Here is a 26,633-nt window from a genome sequence, read left to right as displayed (position 1 = left end):
TGAGGTCATGGAGCTGGAGATCTGCGATGCAGGGGTCAGTCCGAGTCTCCTAGCTCAGGGGCTGTGCCCCCAGCCCCTGTGCTTCCCCCACGTGATGGTCCAGGCTGCGGTTCATCCGCTCCTTGCATCTGTGCATAAAACCCAGGGGAACCCCATTCTGACGCTAGCCATCCGCCCTGCGCTGTTTCCCTCGCTCTGCACCTGAGCTGCTGTGTGTACCCCATTTCCTTCCCAACCGCCCTGGCCCTCCCAGGCGGGGGCGGCCACCCACCACCGCCCTCCCAGAGCCCGCAGCTCCACGCCACCGAGCACGGGAATGCGGCAGGTCCCAGCAAAGACACGCAGCTCTCCAAACGATACACCTGTTAGAAGGAACATAAAATACTTCGTTCCTAATTCTTAGACTGGTTACACGTGGAAATGATTGTATTTGGGGCTCAATAAAATACTAAAATTAACTTCCCTTTTTAAAATATGGCCAGGTGGAAACTTGAATTGCACAGGTGGCTCCCTTGGTGTTTGCGTGGGGGCGCGGCTCTGGGGCGCTCAGATCTGAGCACAGATGGGGGCCCGCACCTCCCCACGCACACGCGGAGCCCCGTGCTGGCAGCGCCAGGCTCACTCCGGAGCGGCGGGGGGCTCCAGGCGCACCGCAGACAGACACCGGCGTGAGCGGTGGGTCCTGAACAAGTGCCGGCCATTCCCGGTTTCCTTCCTGCTCCTCACGCAGGGCTGACTCTTGCCTCCGTGGAAGCCCGCGGCAGGCCGGGGACGTGTCCCTGAGCGCAGCCAGCTTATCTGCGCCCTCCCGCTCGCTGCGCCAGCCGATACCATATCTCCCTGGGGGCAGCTGGTCCTACCGCAGGGGGCTGGTGTGGCCTCTCTGGTCCCTGACCGGGTCCGCCTCCCACCCCAAACAAGGACTATCTCTGCCAGCTGTGGACCGCGAAGATACCGCGGGCGCAGGCGCAGGGACGGGTCAGACTCAGCTCCCTGGGCTGTGGGCTGCAGCCCAGACAGTGCCTGAGGACGGCTCTGGAATGCCGGGCCCCTCCTTCCTCCCTCTCCTGGAGCGGGGGCGTCTGCTCCTTTGGGAGGAGGACAAGAGGACCGTGGCATCAGGTGGGTGCCCTGTCCTTGGGGGTGCGTGTGCGCGTGTCTGTGTGTGCGCAATCTGTGTGTGTGCCTGCCGGTCCACGACCACCAGGGTGTCTGTGCGTATCTACGACATGGCCGTGTCTGGCCGTGTGAGGACGAGTGGGTGTTCTTGCTGTTTTCCCAGATCCTTCCAACTCAGCCCTGCACAGAGAGTGACCTTGAGGTGCCAACGGGCACAGCGGGGCCATGGCCGCAGCTGCCTCCGTGACCAGCCTGGCGGATGAGGTCAACTGCCCCATCTGCCAGGGCACCCTGAGGGAGCCGGTCACCATCGACTGTGGCCACAACTTCTGCCGGGGCTGCCTCACACGCTACTGCGAGATCCCAGGCACGGACCCCGGGGAGGCCCTCCACGGGGAGGCCCTCCCCTGCCCCCTCTGCAAGGAGCCCTTCCGCCCGGGGAGCTTCCGGCCCAACTGGCAGTTGGCCAGCGTGGTGGAGAGCATTGAGCACCTCAAGCTGGTGTCTTCGCCGGACTCCGAGGCAGAGGACATCTGCAGGGAGCACGGGGAGAAGGTCTACTTCTTCTGTGAGGACGATGAGACACAGCTGTGCGTGGTGTGCCGGGAGGCCTGGGAGCACCGGGCCCACACCGTGCGCTTCCTGGACGAGGCAGCAGGGCCCTACAGGGTAGGAGAGGGCACGCGGGGGTTCGGGGCACAGCCCGTCTCCCTCTCCCTGTCCTCCCTTGGGCAGGAGCCCCAGGCGTGCTGCAGCATGTTCCGTGTTGCTCACATATGGCCACAGTTTCTGGGGCTCAACAAGGACGCGTGGACTGTTTGGGTGGCCACGTGGGTCAGCCCCGCACGTCTGAGGGTGTCTGCATTTGGGGGACAATCGTGCAGACAGTGTGATGTGCACGACGTGCATGTGGTGTATGCAGGGAGGACTGTGTGCTCGTGTTGGTGAATAAACCAGTGTTTGCGTGCAGGGGGGCAAACCCGGGTGTGTGGTCCTCCCCGTCGTCCACTGCGTGTCCACGAGCTCGCCAGCGTCTGACGAGAGAGCACTCTCTGTCTTTCTCAGTGTCCCTACGTGGATATTCGTGTGAGTTCCTGTTCCTACTCTACTCCACACCAAGCCGTTTTTACAGCAGTATGTCGGCTATTTTTATGTTATCCAAGTGTCTTCTCCCATCTGGAATCAGGCACAGAAAATGGGTTCTATTCACAACAAGGGACTGTGTGTATGCGTTCCCTCTGAGAGAGATGTGAGCAAGTTGGAACACTTTCAAGGAAGGGCATATCAGGCTCGGGACCGATCCCAGGCCTAGCTTACCAGAGACAAAACAAATTAGGGTTGTTGTTTTTTAAAGATTTCATTTATTTATTTGACAGACAGAGATCACAAGTAGGCAGCGAGGCAGGCAGAGAGAGAGAGTGGGGGAACAGTCTCCTCACTGAGCAGAGAGCCCAATGTGGGGCTCAATCCCAGGACCCTGAGATCATGACCTGAGCCGAAGGCAGAGGCTTAACACACTGAGCCACCCAGGCACCCCAACAAATTAGGGTTTTTAAACTGAAGACAGCCAGCCTCAGATGGGGAAACTGAGTCATGGGCTGTGTTGGCACATGGAGAGGTTCCTGGAGAGCACAGCGAGAAGGAAAGGACCTGGAGAGAGCCAGATGCTGCAGACAGGACACATGTGTTGTCAGCCAGGGGTGCTCCCTCCGTCGGGTCATGTCCTCTTCACCAGTCATTGCTTCTGTGTAACATACTACATATGCTTTCTCTCCAGGAACAAATACAGAAGTGTCTTGAGTGTCTAAGGAAAGAGAGAGAGGAGATTCAAAGAATCCAGTCGAGAGAAAACGAAAGGATACAAGTCCTCCTGGTAGGTCTCCATCTGCTCCCCAGACCTTGTCCCTCCGCCCCCCGGGATCCAGCGGCCCCCTGAAGCCAAGGCCACGTAGCATGGGGACTGGGGGGTCACTCTAGTGACCACTCTAGCTGACTCCCACCCAAACGAGCTCATCTCTGCTTGGCGTGAGGTGGGAGTCGGCAGAACCTCCCAGACCTGCTGTAAGGCTATAAGGACTGAAAGCGATTCGGCCCAGGACACAGCCTTGTGCTGAGGGAAGAGGGTGCCCTGTGAGAGGCAAGAGGCGGGCTGTACCACCCCCTCCTTGGCTAGGCTTCTAGAAGCCCAAACGGAAGGGGCCAACGCCATGCCGGGCTGTCAGCTCCCAGAAACCGCCCGGCAGGAGGGAAGGAGGCCACAGCAGTTCCCGCTCCATCTAGGGACCTGGGGTGGGGGCTCCAATTCTCCACCCAAGGAGGAGGACGTGGATCTGGGCCGGAGGGAGACGGGGGTGAACTAACTGGGGAAAAAGAAGGAAAGGGAAGCAGAAGAAAGGGAGGGAGAGGAGGAGGAGGAGGAGGCATCACCCCTCCCGGCCTCCCCTCCTGCCCCTTCAGTGTCAGGTCGCCACCAAGAGGCAGAAAGTGGTCTTCGAGTTTGCACACCTCAGCCAGTTCCTGGAGGAGCAGCAGAGCATCCTCCTGGCCCAGCTGGAGAAGCTGGATGGGGACATCCTGAAGCAACAGGACGCGTTCGATGTCCTGGTCAGCGAGGAGATCTGTCGGTTCAGCAGCCTGATCTCTGAGCTGGAGGAGAAGAACGGGAGGCCAGCCCGGGAGCTCCTGACGGTGAGACTGCCCCACCTGAGGCTGCCTCTGACTTCCAGCGCCCTCCCATGTCTGAGCCACCTCCCCTTCACCCCGAGGGCAAGAGAGGTCCTGAATTCCAGCGCCTGCTCCCCAGACAGGCCTCAGTCACTCTGCATCCTGGATTCTCACTGTCCCACGTCCATCGAATTGGGGGGTCCTTTTCTTACCTGCCTCTCAGGGATGCTGTGAGACTCCAACAGGAAAATACAGTGGAAACGAGCAGTTTGAAAAGCATCTCATGCTCTGCAAAGAGATGTCCCGTGCTGTTTCCGAGGCCGGGTATGCTGTGGGGCCACCAAGCACTCAGGAAGCTCTTCCGGAGATAGCGGGCGCCCAGAGAGGCATCAGATGGGCAGCGTGATTGGGGGCCACACTCCCGGTTTACGGGACTGAGAGCAGGGGCCTTGGCCTCCAGCTGGCTGCCAGTTCCTTCTGCTGTGTGGTTGCGTGGGATCAGGGGGTGGCCTCTGTGACCCCGGATGCCTCACTAGCCCCAGAACACAGCAGCTACAGGATCTTGGGTGCTTTTCCTCTGTGGCAACATGGTGTTTGTCTGAACTCCTGCTCTCCCCTCTTTCTCCTAGGACATCAGAAGTACTCTGATAAGGTAAGCTGCCATTCCCTCGTCTCCCGCAGGCATGCACACACGGCGTCACACGCCTGAGTCTTGCATGCCCACAGCCTTGTCCCATCAACGGCACAACTTCATACACATGCGTGCATTTACACGTGCAGCTGCCCAACGGTGGGCAGTGGGGTGCATCCCCGACGAAGTGTGTCTGCCTGTGGGACCTGCTTCCCCTGTGCCCGGTTCGCAGGTGGCCAGCCGAGTCTGGAGAAACCCCACTCTTTCCGTGCCCCTAGATGTGAAACCAGAAAGTGCCGGAAACCAGAGGCTGTGTCCCCTGAGCTGGGCCAGAGGATTCGGGACTTCCCCCAGCAGGCTGTCCCGCTGAGGAGGGAGATGGAGATGTTTCTGGGTAAGAGGACCCCAGGGTTCCCCTGGGCATGGGGGTCCATGAAGCCCGGGACTGGGAACGCCCCCCACACTCCACCACTGCCCAAGGCTTGAGTGACCTTTGGCTCATACCCTTCTGGTGCCTTCCTGGGCTGTCCTTCTTTGCACGTGTTGGTAAAATCTGCTGGTCAGGATAACGTAACACGGTAGTAATAGAGATGAAGGTCTCTGGAAAAAAATTAACTGATCTGAAAAATAATTACACAAGTAAATCTGATCTGCTGACCTTGAACAATATAAAAAATAATGATTAACAAAACCCGTCATTTTTGATAATTTAAAAAGTCTGCAGAGGCACTTGTCATACATGGTAAGTTTCTGATGATGAACATGGCTAATTAATAACAAGGCAGAGTGTTTCTTCGTGCCGTGGGGCTGCTGACTCTCTTGCATCCCCTCCCTCCCCCGTCTGGCCGGCACTCCAGGCCCCTGTGGGGACTGGGCCCGTGTTCCTGGAACAGGCCATGCTGGTGGGAACGGGTGTGATGCTGGGCATGAGTCAGGCATGTGGCTCTGGCAGCGCCCTGTCCCTGACGTCAGGGATGACGCTGCCCTTTTCCACGTGGCCCGCCCACAGCAACGTCACCTGGATGGGCCCACACTGGAGCCTGCCAGCAAGCACGCCCAGTGACCTGGCCGTGAGGGATGTCGTCCTCTAATCAAATCTGACCTTTGTTCCAAAAATTTCCCAGGAGAGTAAGAACTCAATTCACCCCCTTTTCTGTTCTTCTGGTCGATGTTTCTGGGGCACGTGTTCTGCCCCATGTGAGAGGCTGCGCAAGGCAGACACAGCCCCCCCAGGGCCAGGCGGCCGCCCCCAAGCCCCAGAGTCAGGCACACGTTGTCGCTGCTGCTCCGGACACTGATTGGGGCCAGAAGCACGGGTCTGGGGGTCTGTCTGCTGTCCCTGTCCCGTCCCTCCCTGCTGGGGCCAGTCTCCTCACCACTGAGCGGGGTGTGGTTTCATGAGACAAACGAGAGCTCATCCTGGTTTGTTCCTCTTCACAGAGAAGCTGTGCTGCGAACTGGACTCTGAGCCAGGTAGGCAGCCTGTGCCAGGATGGGCGGGGGTGGGGAAGCCGTGTGTCGTCGGGTCCCCTGCCAGGCGCCCCGGAGTCCCCTGCCCACGCGCACACATGTGCACACACACACACACACACTCACACACCCTGTCACGAAGCGCATGTTCTCATCTGCACCTGACGGGCGGGGACAAAGGTCACACCAGCCGGGATGACAGTCATCAAGAAGGGTTTCCTGGGCAAGGGGACTCTGATCTGGGTTTGGAATCTCACCGTTGGAATCACTGGAAAGCGCGCTTGGTCTCTGCGGAGTTTAACGGCACAGTTAGCGGGAAGGCAGCTGGCGCAGGAGCCACCCACAGCACCTGTCGGCCAGAGACCCGGGCACCTTGTGCTGCTGGGCCACGGCCACACCTGCATCTAGAACCGTCCCACCTGAAGGCCACACTGTGCAGGGTCCGTGCTGTGTTTCGTGCTGGGAAGCGGCCCTCTGACTCGGACGGGTTTAAAATCATGGAGGCAGCAGGAATAAGCCCTCAGGCGAGCCCTAGCGCTTGCGAGGTCAGACCAGGTGTGCGCCTGCCGCTGGGACGAAGCCGAGGCCCTCTCGGCCCTGGAGGTCTCAGAGGCAGGAGGGGTGGGGGCCAGCGGCAGCGGGGCAGGCACAGCCTCGGGAGGCCACGCGTTTGCAGGAACAGGGCTGCCCTCCAAGGCCGGCACTGAGCCAAGGACGGCGGGTGTGGAACCCGGGCATCTGTGGGCAGGCGGGAGCACACACTGTCACTGGCCGGGCTGCTCAAAGCCCGGACTCTGTCCTGGGTGGTCTGCGGGGAAGTCAGAGCATCGGGACTCCTGGCATGGTTCTGGGAGACATGCGTGCCACAGGCACGGTGATGTGGAGAATGACACTAGCAGGCGGAGGCGGGGCATTAGCTGCTCCCGCAGGTCGTAAACGGTGCTGCCGTCTCTGTCCTCTGCAGCGGACATCTGCCTGGACCCCCAGACCTCCCACCCCAAGCTCCTCTTATCTGAGGACCGGCGGCGCGCGCAGTTCTCCTACAAGTGGCAGAGCTCGCCAGACAGCCCCCAGCGCTTTGACCGGGCCACCTGTGTCCTGGCCCTCAGTGGCTTCACGGCGGGGAGACACACGTGGCTGGTGAAGGTGGACCTGGCCCACGGGGGCAGCTGCACGGTGGGCGTGGTGAGCGAGGCCGTGAGGCGGAAGGGGGAGCTGCGGCTGCGGCCAGAGGAGGGTGTGTGGGCCGTGAGGCTGGCCTGGGGCTTCGTGTCAGCGCTGGGCTCCTTCCCCACGAGGCTGGCGCTGCAGGAGCAGCCCAGGCAGGTGCGCGTGTCCCTGGACTACGAGGTGGGCTGGGTGACCTTCGTCAACGCAGTCAGCCAGGAGCCCATCTACACCTTCACGGCCTCCTTCACCCAGAAGGTCTTTCCCTTCTTTGGGCTCTGGGGCCGAGGGTCCAGCTTCTCCGTGAGTTCCTGAGAGAGGCGGTCACTCTCTGCCGGGACCAGCTCCCCGGAGGATGGTGCGAACGCCACCCCTGCCAGCTCCCCGGGGGACGGGGTGGAAGCCCGGCAGGGTGAGGACTTGAAGGGCAAGGTGGGTGACCCCATGTGCTGATCAGGCCTCTTCCCTGACACCTGTGGACAGCCTGGGGCTCCAGGGACACAGGAGTCCTGGGCTGGGGCCAGAAGACTGGGCTGGAGACCAGCCTGTGGCCACCACTGTGTGATCTGGGACAAGGCACCTCTCTTCATTCTGTCTTTTTCCAGAGAAATGAGGGTTCGTATACGTGTGCCTTCGGGAAACATTTTTTGTGTGCTACCTGTGAACCAGGCAGGATGGGGGCCACTGCTGCTGTGAAAATGAAAAAAATCTGGCATCTGGAGGAGCTCCCGGACTGGACAGAGGCAGCAAGGGGACGTCACAGAGGGGGCGGTGGGAGAGCTCAGGGCATGGGGCCCAGCCCGGCCGGGAAGGCTTCCTGGGAAGGACTGCTGTAGGACGCGTGTGCCCAGTGAGGGGAGAAGGTCGGCAGAGGCCGGACTGGCTGGCCCTGTAGCCCTTGGACACTGGGCGACCAGACCCTGACCCTGCCTGCGACCTCCCGCCCCCAACACACGTCAGCTGAGATGCAAGGCCGGACACAGTCACCGGCGGCCCACATGGTCCCTTGTGGCGGCAGTCACAGTCTGGGCTCGAGAACGGGGTGGTGGGAAGGGTGAGGCCCAGAGAGGTGCGCTGTGGGGCAGAGACGCACCCGCGCACAAAGCTGTGGATTCCCCGCAGGGGTGACCAGCAGCAGCGGGGACGAGGCTCTAGGCCTGGACTCACTGGTGTCCGGGGATTGGCGTGGGGAAGGGAAAGAGCCAGGGCCGCGGGGCATGGAGGGGGAGGACGTCAGCCGCCCCGGGGTCGGGGTCGGGGGAACGTGAGAGGCTGTGTGCAGAGTATGGTTCTCACGCCCTCTGTGGCCTGGGGCTCGTCTTCCACTCCGTGTGAACGTGCCACTCCCTGACAACGTCGTCAGCCCTGTTTGCTCTCCTTAAACACAAACTGAAGTGGGGTCACCTCCCCACGGGCCCGGGAGCCCATGCAGGCCAAGGCCAGTTCCTGGTGGTCTGCCTGTCCTCCTTGGGGCGCAGGCAGAGGACACGTGGGCCCAGGAGCAGCAGCTGCACGGGGCTGAGTGCATCCTCTGGGCACATTCACGATGTCTATAAAATATATTCGGGGAAGGGGCACCTGGGTGGCTTGGTGAGTTAAAGCATCTGCCTTCGACCCAGGTCATGATCCCGGGGTCCTGGGATCCAGCCCTGTGTCAGGCTCCCCGCTCAGTGGGAAGCCTGCTTCTCCCTCTCCCACACCCCCTGCTGTGTTCCCTCTCTCGATGTCTCTCTGTCAAATAGATAGATAAATATTAAAATATATATATATTCCCAGAAAACGTTATATTCAAAACTGTGGATGCGTTAAGTCTCTGAGTGATGGTAATACACACCCGAAGCCCCACACCTGGGGTCCACTGAGAACTGGCCTGTGTTTCTGTTGGTGTTGGCGGGCCTGGTAAGACATGAGCGGCCCAGTCCGCAGCTGCGAGAGGACGGGCGTGCAGTAGTACCTTAAGCTGTCCCTGCAGGAGTCCCGTCTCACGTGCAGGGTGGGGTGTCTGCAGCCGAGGTCACGCAGTGAGGGCTGGAGCGCCCATCTGGCCCACAGGCCTGAACCACTGTGGGGTATGCAGGGTCCCGGGGAGCTAGCTCACACGGCCACACTCCCCACAAAGGGCCTGCATCTGTTCCCCTCGCTGAGAAACGCCAACTGCTGGTGACTCGGTGACTCGGGACAGCTGCGGGGGCCCTTATCCTGGATCGGCCCTCGGGGTCCCCGCCTGCCCCACAAGTGCTCAGGTCTGAGCCGCCCTCCGGGCCATCACCCTCTCCAGGCCCCGCGGGAGGGCTGCAGCCTGTCTTGTCGGCCGTGGGTTCCCCTGAGGTTCTTGTCCCCGCCCCCACACACACAGTAGCAGTACCTTTGTTCACCAAGACAGAGATCGTTCCAAAGAAAAGAAGAGCTTTGTTAGAACTGACGTGTAAAGAAGGAAAAGGGGTTTTCTGCCACAACCAGGCCTCACAGGGAAGTGATGGCCCCGGGGGAGGGGCCAGGCTCAGAGGGAGAGCTCGCACACACACGAACTGTTCTAGGTGTTCACTCATTTAATCCTCCCAGCACCCCGTGCGGTGGTGCCCGCGGGAGCAGCCCCACCGTGCACTTGAGAGAACAAGGCCCGTGCAGCTGAGCCCCCGGCCAGGTTCCTGCAGAGCCAAGGGCAAGGGCGCACCAGACTCATCACACACGTGGACATGGGGGTTCGGGTCCAAGCCCGGCCGGGGACCACTGTCGGCTTCCGAGTGTCCGGGACGGCAGGATGACGCCGTGGGCAGGAGCGGGGACCGCTGTCACGGTGTCGGGGTCGGAGTGTCTGGGAGGGGCTCACACTGTAGGCAGAACTCGTGCTTTTGCAGCCCTGGCCTGAGGGCCCTGCTCCCTGTGGGCCGAGGGCCAGAGGCTGCTGCCAGTCGAGTGGCCGCCTGCGGGTCCCTGGCCCGGCCCGCGTGCTTCATTGGCCCAGCGCGGTCCGTGTCCGAGGAGTCCTGCCTGCAGTGACCACACAGGGTAGCACAGTGACCGGAGGGACACTCCGTGCCCTTTGCTGTTGCGCAGTCCAGCCACAGTCCTGCTCATGGGAAGGGGTCACAGAACCCTGGAGTGCGTGTGGGGGACTGGGCGCTCCTGTCCTAGCACGACATGGGGAGAGGCAGGCACTGCTGTCTGCTCACGGGCAGCATGGTGGACTCAGGCCTGACGTGTGCGGGGTCAGCCGAGAGCCTGAGCAAGGCTCAGGCATCTGGTCCGAGTGGCAGGGACGAGCCCAGGGGGTCCTGCTCGGGAGATGCGGGTGCCCAGAAACTCCTGGGCCAGCCTCCTGGGGGACTGGCCCAGCAGAAGGAGGGGGAGTTGGGAGGCAGAGATGGGGGTTGGGGTGAGCCTGGGCCGTCCAGGAAACAGCTGGTGGCAAGCCGCCCAGAGGACGGCAGCAGGGGGCTCAGCATCCTCTTCTCCAGCCGCAGGCACTCTCCATTCTGCAGAGCGCTCCTAGAAACCAAGAAACCTCAGCCGGTCCTGCTGCCTTGGCCCCGGTGTGCTGCATGGGGGCCTGAGGCGGCGGGACAGGGACCCCCTGGACCCCAAGGAGGCCGAGTGCGGGCACGAGTCTGTGGGTGTGGATGTGCGGGCACGCGAGGGGGACAGGACGGCCCCTACCTGTCCGGGGAGTCGCCGGCCTCCTAGCACACAGGGGGAGAGAGCATCAGTCAGCGTGGGCTGGGCACCCAGCTTCCCACCACCTCCAACCCCCCTCCGGCCCGTCCCAGACCTCGCAGAACCCAGGGGCCCCTCTTGGCACCCCGCTCCGCCCCACGAGTCACCAGGAAGCAGGGCTCTGTCACCATGACCAGCAGGAGCCCCCACCACAGAAGAGGAGCACTGTCTCCATCATCGCTGTCCACACCTGCAGCAGGTGGGTGCCCAGGCCTGGGGGGCCTTCTCCAGAGCTCTGCTCACCCTCTCGAACTCCTCTCTGAGCTTCAAGTTCTGCAGGCACAGGGCCACCAGGATCAGCATGTCGTCCGGCAGGAGCAGCCTGTTCTTGGGCTGGTCTGGCCGCTGCCCAAGGGGGGCTCCCTGCTGCAGGCTCTCCCGCTCCGCCTCTTCCTGAACCTGTGGGATGGATCACCGGAGACGCAGCTTCGCGGGGGCCCCTCCACCCCTGGGCCTTGGGACACTCCCGAGGGAACACCAGCACCCTCCCCCGCCCCCACTCATGCCGTGTGCAGAGTCCACTGCACAGGCGTGTCGTCCATCACCGGCCTGGCGCTCCCCACCTGTCCAGGGTGAGGACAGACCCATGTACACATGGCCAAGAGGGACAGACGGTCCCCCTACAGGGACGAAGACCAGCAGTTTGTGTTTTCCAGGGACAAGCGGCTCACAGGCTGGAGCTGGTGAGTGGGACTGGCCTCTGCCACATGTCTAAACCCCACGAGGAGCACAGGGCTGGACTGGAGCCAAGTCCCTGGGCCGGTGGACCCTGGGGCCAAACCCAGCACCCGGCTCCTGGCCCCCAGGACCCCCTCCCGACACACCCATCAGGCTGCTCCAGACACACAGGGGTCAGAGTGCAGCAACCAGCCACCAGGACCCTCGCAGGCGGCCCCTCCCTGGACCCCGCGCCTCCCCCCACATGGCTGGGGGTTTCTGCTCCTCCCGCGTCCTGAGCCAGCAGAGCTCTCTCGTGCGTCTCAGGAACCTCCCCAGTCTGTGGGTGAGTGATTCCTAGAGGGACACACCGTGGTCTGTCCACCTGGGGCCTGGGTAGCGGGAGGGCCTGATCCCGGGACCTGGTACGGGACAGTTCTGCCGAAAACTGGATGCGTGGTGCTTGGGGTCAGGGGCACGGAGCTCACTGGATGGAGGATGACGGGAAAGCAAAGGCATAACTACGGAAAATGAGAGTAGCAGGACTTTCTCCCTGGACTCCGGGGCGTTTCCTCCCAACACCCAAACGCTGCGTGGGGACTGCTGTGACCACTGGCACAGGACGCCAGCCCAGCGGGACTAACCCCACGGAGCCGCACAGCCCCGGGCACCCCTTCCCCTTCCTGGACACGAGCCTCCTGGCTCGCAGCCCCACAGCCCCAGGAGGCACAGCCTCTCTCTCAATCTCAGATCAGTGTCTCGCTGGGTCCCTGGGTCCCTGAAGCTGCAGATACAGTAAAGGGTTTCAGTGCCCCAAACAGTCTGCTTTCAGGGAAGCAAAGCTAAACGAAGCTGGTGCTGCCACAGACACAGGATTTCATGGTTAACGTGGACGGGAAGGGGGTGTCCCCGAGGGCAGCCCCAGGTGGGATCAGCTACAAGGTGCGTGTGCCCTGCGGGATGACAGGCCCCACAAAGCCACACTGGGGACATGGCACAATCCTGGGGACAAGAGCCCACAGAAAGTGGGAGAAGTGAGAGCTTGGGGACAGACCCAGGTCACAAGGAGATTAGAAAGAAAGGTAGGACATAATTGGTGAGAGAAGGGACAGGGTCTGGAGAAGACCACGTTGTGAAAACTGGCTCCCAACCCAGAGAAAACCTTCCTCGATCCAAACAGGAAGGAGGCTCTAGACGGAAGGAAGACCCCAGCGTGAAGGTAAAACGGCAACATCAGCAGAAAATATCGTTAGAGAATCAGTCGTGACCTGTGGGGTCTGAAAACAAACCCTCATCAACATTCACTACTGCGGTTTGGTGACGACACCGTGCACAAAATTAATAGCGAAATGCCAGGTTGAGAGAGGACAGCCCAGGGTCCGAAACCAATAGGAGACTCAGCTGTGGGATGTAGAAAGGGAAGCTGACGCATCAGGATGAGGACAGGAACCCAAGAGAAGGTTTGCGAAGAACATCAGTAGTTAATTCACAGAAGAGGGCGTGCGAAGGGCTCTCGTGCGCATGAACTGATGCCCAAGCTCACCACGGACCACGGAAACGGACGGTAACACGGCATCGAAACCTTGTTCGACGCCTGTCAGACTAACACAAATCACACACCCGGATAACACTGGGTGAGGGGAGGGGTCTGTCTGACCCGCAGGTTGGCCACAGGCGCCCGGGCTGGGCCCCCAGAGTGTGCTCGCCTCAGGGAGCCACGGATCCTGTCTCTGGGTCGGTGCCCCGGGGGTCCCTTCCTCACGTCAGGGCTAAGAGGCTCGAGGCAGCACCGCCGTGCCACAGAGAGCAGGGGTCCCGTCCAGTCCGCTCCTGGGAACGTGCAAGGGCAGCACGGCCGGCAGGAAAAGCAGGAAACAGGAGAGGCCTACAGTCATGTTGTGTTCACTCAGCACGTAAGCACGCGAGGCAGCATATGTTCTACCAAACCATCTACACATAAAAACCCAACACAGACTTGCAGAGGTTGCCCTGGAGGGGGAGGGACGGTGATTAAGTGGAAAACCAAGCAAGCCCAGAAGGGCGAGTGTGGGCCGAAGATAAGGACGTGCTGCTCGCTGGAGAGCGGGGGTTTCATCCATTAGGTCCCTCCTGCAGGGTCAGGAAAATATTTTCAGGAGATTTTGTCGCAGCCGTTGGCTGTTTATTAGGAGCGTTTTCTAATTTTTATCATCTTTTGGCTTCAGTTCCTCTTGCAGACTCTCAAAACTTACTGCTTTGCTAAAGGAGAAGTGCACAGGGAGAGGCGGCGTTCTGAGGACCCGACGTGGGACTTGGGAAGCTCTTCCTCACCCCGGGGGTCTGCGGAAGACTGGAAGTCAGAGGCTGGAGGTCGGCAGAGATGCCCAGCAGCCAGAGGGCCTCGCCTCGGTCCCCGGCCAGCTCTTTGTCCACCCTCCCCGCCCACCTGCTGGGCCCCACGTCCTCGGGGCCCCTGCACAGCCCAGCCACAGGCTTGCTTCTCTTCAGAAGCCACTGCCTCCGGGTCCGGAGATCTCTGGGAATGAAATCCATCTGGACGGCCTCTTCTCAGTCCTCCTCTTCTTTGAGGTGACTGTCCCCACGTCCCTCCCCGTCCCCCACCCCCACCCACCCTTCCTTGTCCTGGTCCTCTCTAGACTCGGTCCTGAGGACATTACATCTATCTCCTTGGATGGAAACACCTTTATCCGGGGATCCCACGGCTGGATCCTAGGGATCCTACCCCAGGCTCTCCGTGGAGATCCACACGTCTCATCCTGCCACATGTCCAGGACCCTAAATGTGCCCCAACGTGAACTCAACTTGTCCTAAATGAAGTGATGCTTCCTTCAAACCTGCCCTCCCTTCCATTTCCCACCCAGGTTCTCAACCCGGAAACTCAGGAAGTCCCTCGGATCCCCCCATTCGCGGGTGGTATATCCTGTCAACGGCTGTCATCATAAACCCCTCGGATGTGACCAGGCTTCTCAGGACTGGGTCTGTGTGCGCCCTCGCTCTGCCTCGGTCCCCACACCAGCCAGCTTCTCTGCTAGGTCCCCGTCGGGCGCCACTGGCTCCACGAGGCCCACCCCGGCCCCATGCATGCGGGCCACTGTGACTCCCATCTCAGAGCCTTGCCGGTCTCCCTCCCTCCGCTGCAGAAGCAGGCAGCAGGGATGGCGCCTGCCTGTCGCTCGCCAGCATACACGGTCATTCCTAACACAGTCCAGGAGCTTACTGGAGTCTTTCGCAAGGGAACGGACATTGTTACTTATTTTAGGCTTCCTGTCCTCATTTTAAAGCGGACCTGAGGACGGGGATTCTGAATTATCTCTGGGCTTCCTTCGAGACTGTGCAGCGTCCCACACAGAGCAGAGCTGGAGAAGCCTCGCCGTGTTTGCACCGGCCTCTTCGGCTGCGGGGCACCTCTCCCCGGGCTCTGCACGGAGAGAGCCCGGCCTCCCTGGCTTTCTAGATCATATCTCCACCTGCCCATCGTCCCCTCGGATCTGGACTCCCCCTCCTCATCCTATACCATAACACATCCTCAAAGAGTCAGTATCTAAGTGAAGATTTTGAATACTCATCTTTCATACTGGACAGAAAGAAACCCTGGTGAAAATATGTTCATTTTCCACCCAATCAAATACTAGGATTGGGGTTGAAGGGTGGGCAGGTCTGTAATGACAATCTTTTTTTTTTTTTTAAAGATTTTATTTATGTATTTGACAGATCACATAGCAGGCAGAGAGGCAGGCAGAGAGAGAGGAGGAAGCAGGCTCCCCGCTGAGCAGAGAGCCCGATGTGGGGCTCAATCCCAGAACCCTGAGATCATGACCTGAGCCGAAGGCAGAGGCCTAACCCACTGAGCCACCCAGGCGCCCCTGGTAATGACAATCTTAAAGCCAAGGGGCAAAATAAACATAGCGGATATCCACAAAAAATCTAACACGTAAGAGGACTGGGAGGGTCCTGAGACCCAGCCAACATTAACACACAGTGCAAAGGTGTGCATTCCGACTGGCCAGGCACACAGGCAGAAATAAACAGAAGGATGGGACGCGCCTGGCTGGCTCAGTGGGTTAAAGCCTCTGCCTTTGGCTCAGGTCATGATCTCAGGGTCCTGGGATTGAGCCCCGAATAGGGCTCTCTGCTCAGCAAGGAGCCTGCTTCCCCCTCTCTCTGGGCCAACTTGTGATCTCTGTCTGTGAAATAAATAAATAAAATCTTTAAAAAAAGAAAGAAAGAAAGAAAGAGAAGAACAGGAGTCAAGAAAATATACAAGTGTACGTGTGGACACAGCGGATTACAAGGCTGGGATCCAAATCCGTGGGGTCACTCCGGATTATTCAATAAAAAGGGTCGGGAAAAACCAATCCGAACTTGGAAAGTACCTCACACTGTCCCCAAAGTATTCTCTTGGAGACCCTAAGTCCTCTAGAACACGTGTTGAAGGTTCTTCACCCAGACAGTCTATACGATTCCAAAACAAAACAATAGCCTTGAAATAACCGCACGTCTGCTGCTCACGGCGCCCTCACAGAGGGCCGTGCGGTGGCTGAAGAATTTGTAAGAATCCATCTGGACACACTGATGGGAAAATGGGTAAATGTCCAAGGTGTACTTTTAGATGACAAAAAGGAGTTACCCAAAATATGGAGAATCCTTGGGCTGGGTGGGTGTGGGGCATTTACAGAGTGCGTTCACACACAGTTTCCTGGAAGAAGGATGCGCAGAAACCTACCAATGGTTACCTCTGGGAAGCAGCAAGATTCTCACTTTGAGCTCGTTCCTTACAGTGTTGACTGAATGTATTACCAAGAGCATGTAACTTTTATGATAAAAATTAATTAAGATAAAAATAACCACTGTAAGAAGGAAGGAGGGAAGGAAGGCAGGCAAAGGAAGAGGGAAAAGAGAGAATCATGTACTCATTTCCAGGCTTCAGTACATTTGCAGGATCGACAAATACCATCTGATTTCATTCATGTGTGATATTTAAGAAACAAAACGAACAAGCAAAGGAGAGAGAGAGAGAACCACAGAACAGCCTCTAACTCTAGCGCACACCCTGACAGCCACCAGAGGGGCGGGGAGGGGGTGGGCAAGCAGGTGCTGGGGAGCAGGGGGTCCCGCAGGGAGGTGATGTATACCTGAGCTATGTTGCACTGTGTGCTCACTACACCGGAATTCAATTTAAAGACCATAGTTCCAAAAGTCTCATGGAATACACGTAGACAGCCGGATACTCACCAGCATATGCAAAAGCTGATCCCATTTCTCACCAAATGTCTAGTTCTATCAAGCAGGGGACCCTAGGGTCTGGTCCTGGAAGAGCTGTGCGTCCTCAGGCCCACGTCCATCCCACAGATGAGCAAACTGAGGGCCTCTCACCGGCCCGGGACGCAGCACCCCGGGCACAGCCGCACCTAGACCCCCGTCAGTGCACGGACGCTGGGGCACCCGCTGCGGGGGAGAGTCTGACGAGGGTCCGAAGCAGGGGAAGCGGAAGGTTGGAGTAGCGCTGAGTTTCCGAGCGTGTGCGGGCGTGGGGCAGGAGGGGCCTCACCTCTCAGAGGCCCACCGTGCCGTCTGTGGCCGGCTCCCAGCCCCCGCAGTGTTCAGGGGACCGCGGGGTCGCCCCGCGCAGAAGAGGCCTGCGCTCCTCGCGGACGCCAAGCACCTTCTCTGGCTGGCCGGGACGGAGGTAGCTGGTGCCTAGAACCCCCTTGGAACAGGGCTTCCGGTGCAGGGGGCGGCGGAGGACCCCGGAGGCCGAGGCCTCGGCAGTGGGCAGAAGCAGGCAATCCGGACAGAAGAGGGGTATACCCTCCACACTCAGGGCCCCCCGCAGGGGCTGCTGGTTGGTGGGGCAGACGCGCTCTCCCTCGAGGTCCTTCCACGGAGGCACCATGGCCCCGGCAGTCCTCCCGTCCACAGGCCCCCCTTCTCCTGTGTGGTTCTGGAGGGGCCTGTGCAGAGACCACTGGGACAAGGGGGCCCTGCTGGAGGGGGACAGCCCCTGGGCAGCAGAGGAGGCATGGCTTGGCCCCCCGGGTCCGGCAACTGCCCGCTGTCTGCGACTAGGGCCGCCGCCCAGCCATGCACCCCATGGGTCTGCACCTGGCGGAGGTCTCTGCTGGGCCCTGACGCACACCCTCCAGCCTCTGAAAACCTCTCTTTATCTGTCCCACGTGGGGCGCCAGCAGATGATTCGCAGCCACTTCTGTTGTCCTCTCCAGAGCCTTCTGTTTTTGCAGAGCTCAGTGTGCCTGGAAGGCAAGGCGTCCTCAGCCTCAAAGCTGACCATCTCCGATGGGTGGGCAGTGAAGAGAAGGGGACAGTTCTGTGCATCCTCTCCCACACGGGACCGCAGGAGCCTGGTGGCCATGGTGGCAGAGTGTGGCTGCGGCCATCGGCATCCATGTCTCTCTCGCTCTCAATCAACATCCTTTCCTGGGCAACATGGATTTCACGATGAAAGAGTGAAAGAGAAAGAGGACAGGGTGTGTAGAGCCAACCCTGGGCCGGGCAAAGTCTGAAGGCCTCTTCCCTTCCTTCAGAGCCTCTCCAAGAGGAGCCCAAGACGGCCGCCCTTGTCTTAAACATTCTCACTGCCACATCTCCAGACCACTTGCCTCCCCTCGTGCTGCCCCTCCGTGTCCCTGCCGCCCCTCCAGGTCATCCCCTGGGCTGTCCAGGCGGAAGGCCTGCGGTGAAGGCTCTCTCCCCGACGCGTGTCAGGAGCCCTGGGGGAGAGGTGAGGGGCCCCTCCTTCCTGGAAACACGGGACTGCCGGGAAGGTGAAGCCTGAACCGCCGCTGGGGTGGGGTCTAGGGCACTCGGGTGAAGTGAACGTTGGCTGGGGAAGGTGTGGCTGGTTTGCACCTGGGGAGGGAGAAGGTCTTGGTGCATTCGGTGTAAACATGACGCAAGCCAGAGCCAACTCCCCAAAGCCCCACCTGCGCAGCCCCTGTTGCGTGTCACGGAACCTGCCTCTACAGCCCAGCCCACTGTCCGGGGGCTGACCTCCGCCCTGACCCCAGGTGTCCCTGACACCAGCCGGGACGGCTCCGTCGCTGGCCGTGACTCTGGACCCTGAGTCCAAACCCCACATGGAATGGAGAAGTGACTAAATAATAAAATCTTTCAAAAACAGGAAGAGGCTGGAAACGTCCGAGGTACTTGGGAGGGCCTCACTCCATGGCCCCTCCTTGTCCTCCCTGGCCACAGACAGTCACTGTCCCCAAGCCCAGGTCCCTGACTTCCCCTTGTCCCATGAGTGGGTTGGCGTCCTTCTCAGTGTACACACCACCTCATCGTGCAGCTTCCCCCGAGCTGGGGAGCTCGAGCCCACTCTCCACCTCCAGTCCCCGCAGAGCTGCCTCCCCAAACCCATTGGCTTGGGGGCTGTGTGCACCCCGCTTCTCCCCATCCCCCCGAACACCCAGTCCAGAGCCCCTTCAGCTCCGTGACTTGCTCGGTCTAGCACCTCCCTCTGAACCGTGGCAGAGCTGGGATTTTGCCTCCTGAAATCAGCAACCCTGGCCTGGACCCGAGCTCCTCTGCCTGCATCTGTTCCTGTCTCTAGCCCTTGACCCTGCCACATTCCTGTCCTGTTTCATGATGCCAGGTGGGGAGCCTGCCCAGGGTCACACAGGGAAAACGGAGAGCTGGGACCCAGATCCCGACATGTGTCACACTGACCACATGCTTCCTCATCCAGGATGTTCCGTCTTAGAGCTCAGCAGAGGCTTGGTAAGTGGACAGGGCATCAGTAGCTGGATTCTGGACAGACGGGGGCAGAACAGCACCTGACACCGTCCGGCAGTGTGTAGAGTCACTCGGTCCTATTCTTGGGTTTCCTACTGGCTATCTGAATGACTACAAGGCAGGCGTCTGCCCTATCCACCTTCACACTAGCTCAAGAACATGTCGGCATGGACATCGTGCAAGAAAAGATAGAGTCGACTCCATTCAGAAAGACATGCATGGAGGGAACTCGGCCAGTGACACTTGGATGACACTGCATGGTGGCAGACGGTGACTGTCCTCCAGACGGTGTATGTCACACACCGGAAACTAAATAACATTCTTGTCCACTATGTGTCAGTAAGAAACATCTTCTTCAATCTCTCTGTGGAAAAAAGCCATAATCGCAACATTAAGAGACAAATGACCAAATGAAACCGTTAAAAACAAACATGTTTACAATGATCATCAAATTCAAAGGGCTGATTTGCTGACACAGTGAGGCAGCCTCCAAGTACGAAAGCCGTCTTAGCTGTCAGAGGGAAAACTGGGCAGCGTAAGTGGACACTTCATAGAAAAAGCACAAAATAGCTCTACCTCATAAAGGGTGCTCAATCTCGCTCACATGAAGAAAACCCCATTAAAGTGACACTGAAATGAAACATCCGGACGACTAGAAGACAGGGTGGGGACTTTTCCCGGGTACCCCCACCTGCACATTTTAACCTGGGACAAAGTTTAAACCATTACTTAAGTTTTCGCATATTTTAGAAGAGGGACCATCAGGGGCTAGAATGATAGGATTCTAGACTCAACAAAACGTCTGGGTGTCAGGACTCCCGGTGGCCCAGTGGGTGAAGCATTCGGCTCAGGTCATGATCCCAGGGTCCTGGGACCAAGTCCTGCGTCCGGCTCCCTGCTCCGTCTGGAGTCTGCTTCTCCTTCTGTCCCTCGCCCTGCTTGTGCGTCCTCTCACTCTCTCTCTCTCTCTCCCTCTCTCTCAAATAAAATCTTTTTTTTCAAATAAACAAAATCTTAAAAAAAAAAAAAAAAAAGGAAGAGTGTGACTCAGGTCCTCACTCCAGAGCTGGAGAGCTCCTGTTCCAGGCCCATGTCCCCTGACAGGCGACCACGTGTCACAGCTGGAAGTGGAGGGTGCGATTATCCCCCCTACCCGGGCCACGCAGCGTAGTCCTGCACAGAGCGCGTGCTCCGGGAGGTCTTGAGCAAGTTTAGCTGCGGTAACATATTGCAGTCGGGAGTCGAGTCGGGTGATTTGCCTTGTTTCCGCCTGCTTGGACCCCTGGTTGCAGCCTCGCTGGGAGGGAAGGCCCGCAACCTCCTTGCGGCCGCTCTGAACTACTCACATTAGTGTGAGCTCTGCTGGCCGGTTTCCTGCTCACCCTCGGGGCCCCCGTCGACAGCAGGGCAGGCTGTCCACCGCATGACTGCTGCCTCCCCAAGAGGACGGCCGGAGGAGACCCCGCCCCAGGCCCGTCCAGGAGCAGCTCCGAGCCCAGATCCCCTCTGATCTGCACTCAGGCGTGCGGGGGGGGGGGTGCTCTCCCTTCCTGCCCCATCACCTCACTTACCACCCTGAGACATTTGCCACCCCCAACCCACGACTTCAGCTCCCGCCTCGCTCCCTGAGCTATGGGATTAAGTCTCCCCTTCTTTGCACGCTCCCCTCTACTAACACAGGGGTGGGCATCTCAAATGCTCCTTTTGAAAGTCTCCAATTAAATCCTAACTGGGAATCCTTGGGACGTGTCCTCAGCCTGCCTCTGAACTGACCACTCGGAAACGTTCCCTCATTGGGAGTCCCACACTGGAAACTGCCTTCTCTGCCGGCCCCTAGGTTTCCTTTCCCCAACTGTGGCCACCCCTGGAAGGACAGCTCCCCGTGCAGGGACGTTGGGGTAAAGGCCACAGCCAGCCGTCCCCTCTGTCCCTTGGCAGTGGCGCTGATACGGGGCTGTGGCCTACCTGAGCCCCAGAGCCAGCTAGATCCTTCCCTCTGCCCCTTGGAGGCATCATCACCACCTCAAATTCAAGGCACCTTCTGAATTATTCTTACCTGGATTCCCTGCCCCCCAGCCTGGCACAGGTGAAGGAGGGGTCCTTCAGCGGTGTGGGGCCCCGTCTCTCCGTGACAGGCAATTGGTGCTGTCCCAACACAGGACGCAGATCCGCGCACCGCTCTGGAGGGGACCACGCTCCATGCTGCTCAGACCCAGAGGCGCTGTGACATTTCTTTTAAGAAGGAAGGTTTCCAGAGGGCGCGGGATGGTTGAAAATAGGTGATGGGGCGCCTGGGTGGGTCAGTCCTTGGAGCATCCAACTCTTGATCTCGGCTCAGGTCATGATCTCAGGGCCCTGAGTTCGAGCCCCATGTGGGCTCCATGCTGGGTGCGCAGCCTACTTTAAAAATAAATAAAATTAAAAACTTAACTAAGAAATAAAGAAAATAAAAAGGATAGCTTTAAAGCTGGCATTGTAATTCCTCACGGCAAGAGATTCCCGGCTGAGGCAAGTTAACTTGGTGTGTAGGTTTGGGGAGGAGGAGGAGGTACACAGCCGTGCGAGCCAAGTGGAAGAAGGGGCTGGCGCGGGAGAGACAGCCGGCAGGGCGGCCAGAGCCAGGGGCCAAGGCAGGAGGCTCGCCAGTAAAATGTCAAAGAAGTAAGAACGGAGCCTCAAGTTTTCTGCTCTGGAATTAGGAAACGAAAGGTCAGGGGCGCAGGAACTGGAGCTTCGAGACTCAGCAGATACCTCAGGACTGTGGCAAAAGCCGGTCTCCTGGAGGCCCCGGGATTCTACCCAACGGCATGGAGGCCACGGCCTGAAGGGAAGGTGAGAGTCCTTCTCCAGGTGGTTAAAGGGTCCTGGAGTCCTGAACTCCGTATGATCCCACTCTTGTGGAGCACAGGGCACAGCGGGAGGACCACAGGGGAAGGAGGGAAAACTGAAGGGGGGAATCAGAGAGGGAGACGAACCATGAGAGACTCTGGACTCTGGGAACCAAACCAGGGGTCACAGAGGGGTGGGGGTGGGGTGACCGGGGGATGGGCATGAAGCAGAGCATGAGTGGAGATGGGCGCTTGGAGTTACACGCAACTGATGAAAGACTGACCTCTACCTCAGAGACCCATAATACACTACGTGTTAATTTAACTGAATTTCAATTAAAAATAAATAAATAAAATTAGCTGAAGCTGGGGGAAAAAAGAACCCGCGGAGTAGCTGCTCCCGAAAATCCCAGACAGACCGACCTTCATGGATACTTTGACAGGTTGTAGGAAGGGCTGAATGCCCCAGGGGCACGTGTGTGTGGGGCTGACTGTCAGCCCTGGGTTGGAAACACCTGTTTCAAACAAAGGACGGCACTACGCAATTAGCCCCTTCCCTGGAACTGGGGACCTTGTGAACCTCTAGTTCCAGACTTCACGGAGGGAGGCGTGCAGTGTTGGGAGGTGAGGCGGGTGAGGGTGGGCCGTGTGGTGGCCAGTGTGCACAGCGGAGGGGGGGCGCACAGGAGGTCCTACACCAAGCTCCTCGTTCCCACTGGCCCTTCCCAAGCTCTGCCCCACAACGTACCCCAGCCACGTGTCCATATGGTCCCGCTCGTTTATGCAATGTGCAGAACGTATTAGAACCACAGTGAAGATTGCCATGTCTTCTATTCATTTTCCTTTGTGTCAGGTGGCATTTTGCGGGGAGATCCAGCTGGAGAGAAATGGAGGCTTACGTGGTTTGGCAGTGCTGAGATATGGGGGTTCGCCAGTTCCTGCTGGGTGTCTTTGTGTAGAAAGGGCTTCAAGGAACACATCTGACATCCACTGATTCCACTGACACAACTTAGCCAACTTCAGGGGCGGAAGTGCCGGGTCCAATGGATGTGTCATGGTAAGACTATGTCATGTACCTCCGCGAGCCGGCAAATCCTCCCAACCCCCAGATACAGGCGACTGAAAGTGCACGATTCAGTCCATCAGTGTCCAGTCAAAGTGGACGTTCCCTTCTTCAGGAATATATTTATCCCTATTTGTATTACTCTATACAATTATCTACAGCATAAAATAAAATTATATTTCACATATTTTTGTATGAAAGCAACAGAAATTGTTCTGATATCAGAAAGTGAACAAAAGGGAAAAAATTTCAGATCAAACCCAAATCAACAGCTGATGAGGAGATAAATTTTTAACTGGAAGACACTCCTAGAGCCCTTGAAAATCAATTGAGGAAAAAGAATAAACCTATGAGCACACTGAAATTTTTTAAATTTCATGTTGATTTAGCATGAAATAATGGCATCCACAAAGAATCTAGAACTCATAAAACACTTTCACAACAAGGAATTAAAAATAAACACATCAATGACCTTTAGCAATTTAAGGTTTGTCACCACCCAAGAAAACTTGAAACGCCCTGAAATCATAGAGCTCATGTAAGAATCTCTTTTTTTTTTTTTAAAGATTTTATTTGTTTATTTAACAGAGAGAGATCACAAGTAGACAGAGAGGCAGGAGAGAGAGAGAGGAGGAAGCAGGCTCCCCGCTGAGCAGAGAGCCCGATGCGGGACTCGATCCCAGGACCCTGAGATCATGACCTGAGTTGAAGGCAGCGGCTTAACCCACTGAGCCACCCAGGCGCCCTCATGTAAGAATCTCTTGACAGAAGTTTTCCCCAAGTTAGCAATACTGAAAATCGACATCACCAATAATCACTATAAAACTGAAATTAACTTTTCTAAACTTTCCATTTGAAAACCTGTTAACCACGCTAGAGGAAATACCGATTTATTCACTCTTGTTGGAGAAAATGTATTACAAAATTGCTGTCAAATAAAGATGGAATCAAAAGGTACTAAGCTAAAAATATAGGGAAAATATACAAGTGGTCAGACAGTTAAAACTGTGTGGTAGTTTTGGTGTTTGTGGTCAGCTTTTTAACATTTTTAATTTGTCATCATTACAAGTAAATGTTCCCTTTGGCTCATTTACATTTTCTCATTTTGAGATCCTTTTATCTTTTTATTTTTGTCCATATTATTTTGCGGGGCTTGAAGTCACCCCTGAAATCAAGGGTCACATACTCTATCCCCTGGGCCAGCTAGGAAGCCCTGTCCTCTTTCTTGACAGGGGTCTAGCAATGCGTCTGCTTCCAGCCCCACCAACCTGGGGCCGCCCCCCAGTCCTCCGGCCCCTGGGCAGTCTGGGGACCCCGAGTGGGCCACAGCAGGTGCGGGCAGCTGCAGGTAGGGTGACGCGGCAGGTGGGGCGCAGCGCCAGTTAGGGGCCGCGCCGGGTGCAAAGCAGGGTGCGTGTCCCCCAGTGAGCCCAGCTGCCCGGCTCTCAGGAGCCCGCGTTCGGGCGTTTTCCGTCCACCCGCGCGGCCGCCGACTTCCAGGCAGGGCTCCACCTGCACCGAAAGTGGGGCAATAGAATCGGGATTGCCCCCAAATCCGTAGATTTTTTTATAAAGCCCTGAGTCCCCCAGGCGCCGGGGGCGCGCGCCTGGCTCCTTCCCAACCACGCCCACACGCCGCCCGCGCCCCAACCACCCCAACGTTCCCAACGGCCACCGACCGCCGTCACCCAACGACAGACAGTGCCCCGACCAGGACCACTCGGCCCCCCCACACGCAGCCACTCTCCGCCGCGGAGCCGCCGCCCGGGGGACAGTGCCCCGAGTGTCGGCGCCCACCCCGCCTGGCCCGTCCACCCGCGCACTGCGGCCCTGCGCACCCGGCCCTGCCCGGAGCTGCCATCTCCGTCCTACAGATGGAGCGGCGCGCCCCGGAGGTCCTGAAAGGCTGGTCACCAAGGCCAGTCCCGTAAGTGACTCTGGCAAAGATCAACACCGGCTTTCCTCAGAGGCAGCCTCGGAGCTGGTTCGCTGCGGGACCCTCAGCCCTCCAACACCCTGCCCCAGTCCACTTAGCAAAAGCTCTCGGAGCGGTTCAGCCCAAACCAGTGGGCGGAAGAAGCATTGCCTAGAAGCGGAGGCCGCCGAAATCTTTGCTCACTTACAGGTTTTTAATGCATCATTAGCACCACGGAGCGTTTTCTGTTTGGCTCCTCTTTCTGCCTCTAGAGCGGACTCAGCTCCAACCTCCTGTCACATCCTGGTCTGCAAACTGAGACCTATCAGGGGCCCTAATGCCACAGCGCTGCTCTTGATGCTGGTGCTGCACGGAGCTAGAATCCGGGGGCCCCAACCTGCGCGCCCACGGGCTTCCTGGTCCTGAGCCTGGTGTCAGGAGGGCTCATCCGACCCCAGCTCTTCTGGACGCAAGATTCAGGGTGCGGGGGGGGGGGGGGGGGAGGGGGGGGCTGTGTGCGAGCTCAAGACTGGCCTGTTGAGGGAAGCAAAGACGAGCAGGTGTTCTGAAGCCGCCCTGAGAAACCAGAGCCTGGGTCAGAAGGGTTTCCATCTCCACAGGTGCGCTGCGGAATTGCTACTTCCTGCAAGTGAAGACAACTAAAAAGTCTGGATAAAATATTTTTAAAGTGTCTGAAAAATTAAAATTCGGGAGAGGAAAGGGTGCTGTAGAGGGGAGCCTGGCCCCTGGGGTTGCTTCTCTCTGGGGACATTGGCTGATTTCTGCACGCTGCTGAGATCCCAAGTTGTATTTTGGGCAGCCTTCAAAGGAGCTAGAAATGAAGTCCCAGGCCCCTAAATGTTGTGTTGACCTTGTTTAAGGTGACTCTTGGCTTGTGTCAAAAACGAAAATCTTCCTGGGAAGAAACTAACATCATTGTAGGCTTTGAATGACTTTTTCATATACTTTTCCAAATATCTCGCTCACAAGCAAAGATAAGTGGGCTCCAGAGGGAGAAGAGAGCGGGACTAAAGCAGACAGACAACAGGATGGGACCACGGGGGCTTCAGAAATCAGGGCTGCCGGACACAGTGCAGCAAACGTGCTGATGCTACACTCAGGGAAATCAAAGCCGAGCTGGGAAGATGTGGCAGACAGCCAGGAATTATAACAAGTGGCAGAGCAGAATTGGAGAAAAATTTTTTAAAAAAGACTGACACAGTGTTGAGCCCCAAAGTCCTGAAGTCATGGGAATGGATTCTGGTGGGCTCGCTGGCTCATGGTGAGCCCAGGAAGTGGGAAGATCTCAGCATCTGGAGCGAGCAGCTCCCTGCTTCCCGACTGGCTTCCTTCACGACAAAATGACAGAGCCAGAAAATAAAATAGGTAACATCATTCTTATGATGTAAATCAATTTTTTTTAAAGATTTCATTTATTTGAGAGAGAGTGAAAGAGAGAGCATAAGAGGGGGAAGGGCAGAGGGAGATGCAGACCCCTGCTGAGCAGGGATCCTGATGAGGGACTCCACCCCGGACTCCAGGGTCATGCCCTGAGCTGAAGGAAGTCGCTCAACCACCTGAGCCACCCAGGTGCCCCAATGTAATTTAATTTTTAAAGAGTTAAACACTTACTCACTTTTTAAAAGATTTTAT

General features: G+C 58.0%; 2 protein-coding genes across 2 annotated transcripts; one reads left to right on the top strand and one right to left on the bottom strand.

Moving 5' to 3' along the window:
* The first annotated feature begins 1,005 nt into the window (after positions 1 to 1,005).
* LOC125101970 (tripartite motif-containing protein 10-like) lies at positions 1,006 to 7,786 on the top strand. The gene is made up of 8 exons (XM_047732619.1): positions 1,006 to 1,122; positions 1,283 to 1,788; positions 2,897 to 2,992; positions 3,577 to 3,807; positions 4,413 to 4,435; positions 4,693 to 4,808; positions 5,855 to 5,887; positions 6,849 to 7,786. Exons 2-8 carry the CDS (start codon positions 1,345 to 1,347, stop codon positions 7,364 to 7,366), a joined length of 1,461 nt encoding a protein of 486 aa, XP_047588575.1. The 5' UTR covers positions 1,006 to 1,122; positions 1,283 to 1,344; the 3' UTR covers positions 7,367 to 7,786.
* A 1,690-nt stretch (positions 7,787 to 9,476) lies between these two features.
* On the bottom strand, positions 9,477 to 21,491 carry LOC125102560 (uncharacterized). The gene is given in 8 exon segments (XM_047733872.1): positions 9,477 to 10,540; positions 10,709 to 10,728; positions 11,009 to 11,164; positions 16,796 to 16,867; positions 16,977 to 17,464; positions 17,467 to 18,289; positions 19,314 to 19,538; positions 21,231 to 21,491. Coding segments are annotated over 6 exon segments (1,536 nt in total). The 5' UTR covers positions 18,011 to 18,289; positions 19,314 to 19,538; positions 21,231 to 21,491; the 3' UTR covers positions 9,477 to 10,284.
* Between the last annotated feature and the right edge of the window lie 5,142 nt (positions 21,492 to 26,633).

Source organism: Lutra lutra, chromosome 6 (genome assembly GCF_902655055.1).
Source record: "Lutra lutra chromosome 6, mLutLut1.2, whole genome shotgun sequence".
NCBI classification, from domain to species: Eukaryota; Metazoa; Chordata; class Mammalia; order Carnivora; family Mustelidae; genus Lutra; species Lutra lutra.
This window is presented reverse-complemented; position numbering and strand designations above follow the sequence as displayed.

Coding starts and splice junctions, on each gene's coding strand:
- LOC125101970 (XM_047732619.1), top strand. CDS start 1,345: ATGGCCGCAGCTGCCTCCGTGACCAGCCTGGCGGATGAGGTCAACTGC. Junction 2,993..3,576: donor AAAGGATACAAGTCCTCCTG/GTAGGTCTCCAT, acceptor CTGCCCCTTCAG/TGTCAGGTCGCCACCAAGAG. Junction 5,888..6,848: donor CGAACTGGACTCTGAGCCAG/GTAGGCAGCCTG, acceptor TGTCCTCTGCAG/CGGACATCTGCCTGGACCCC.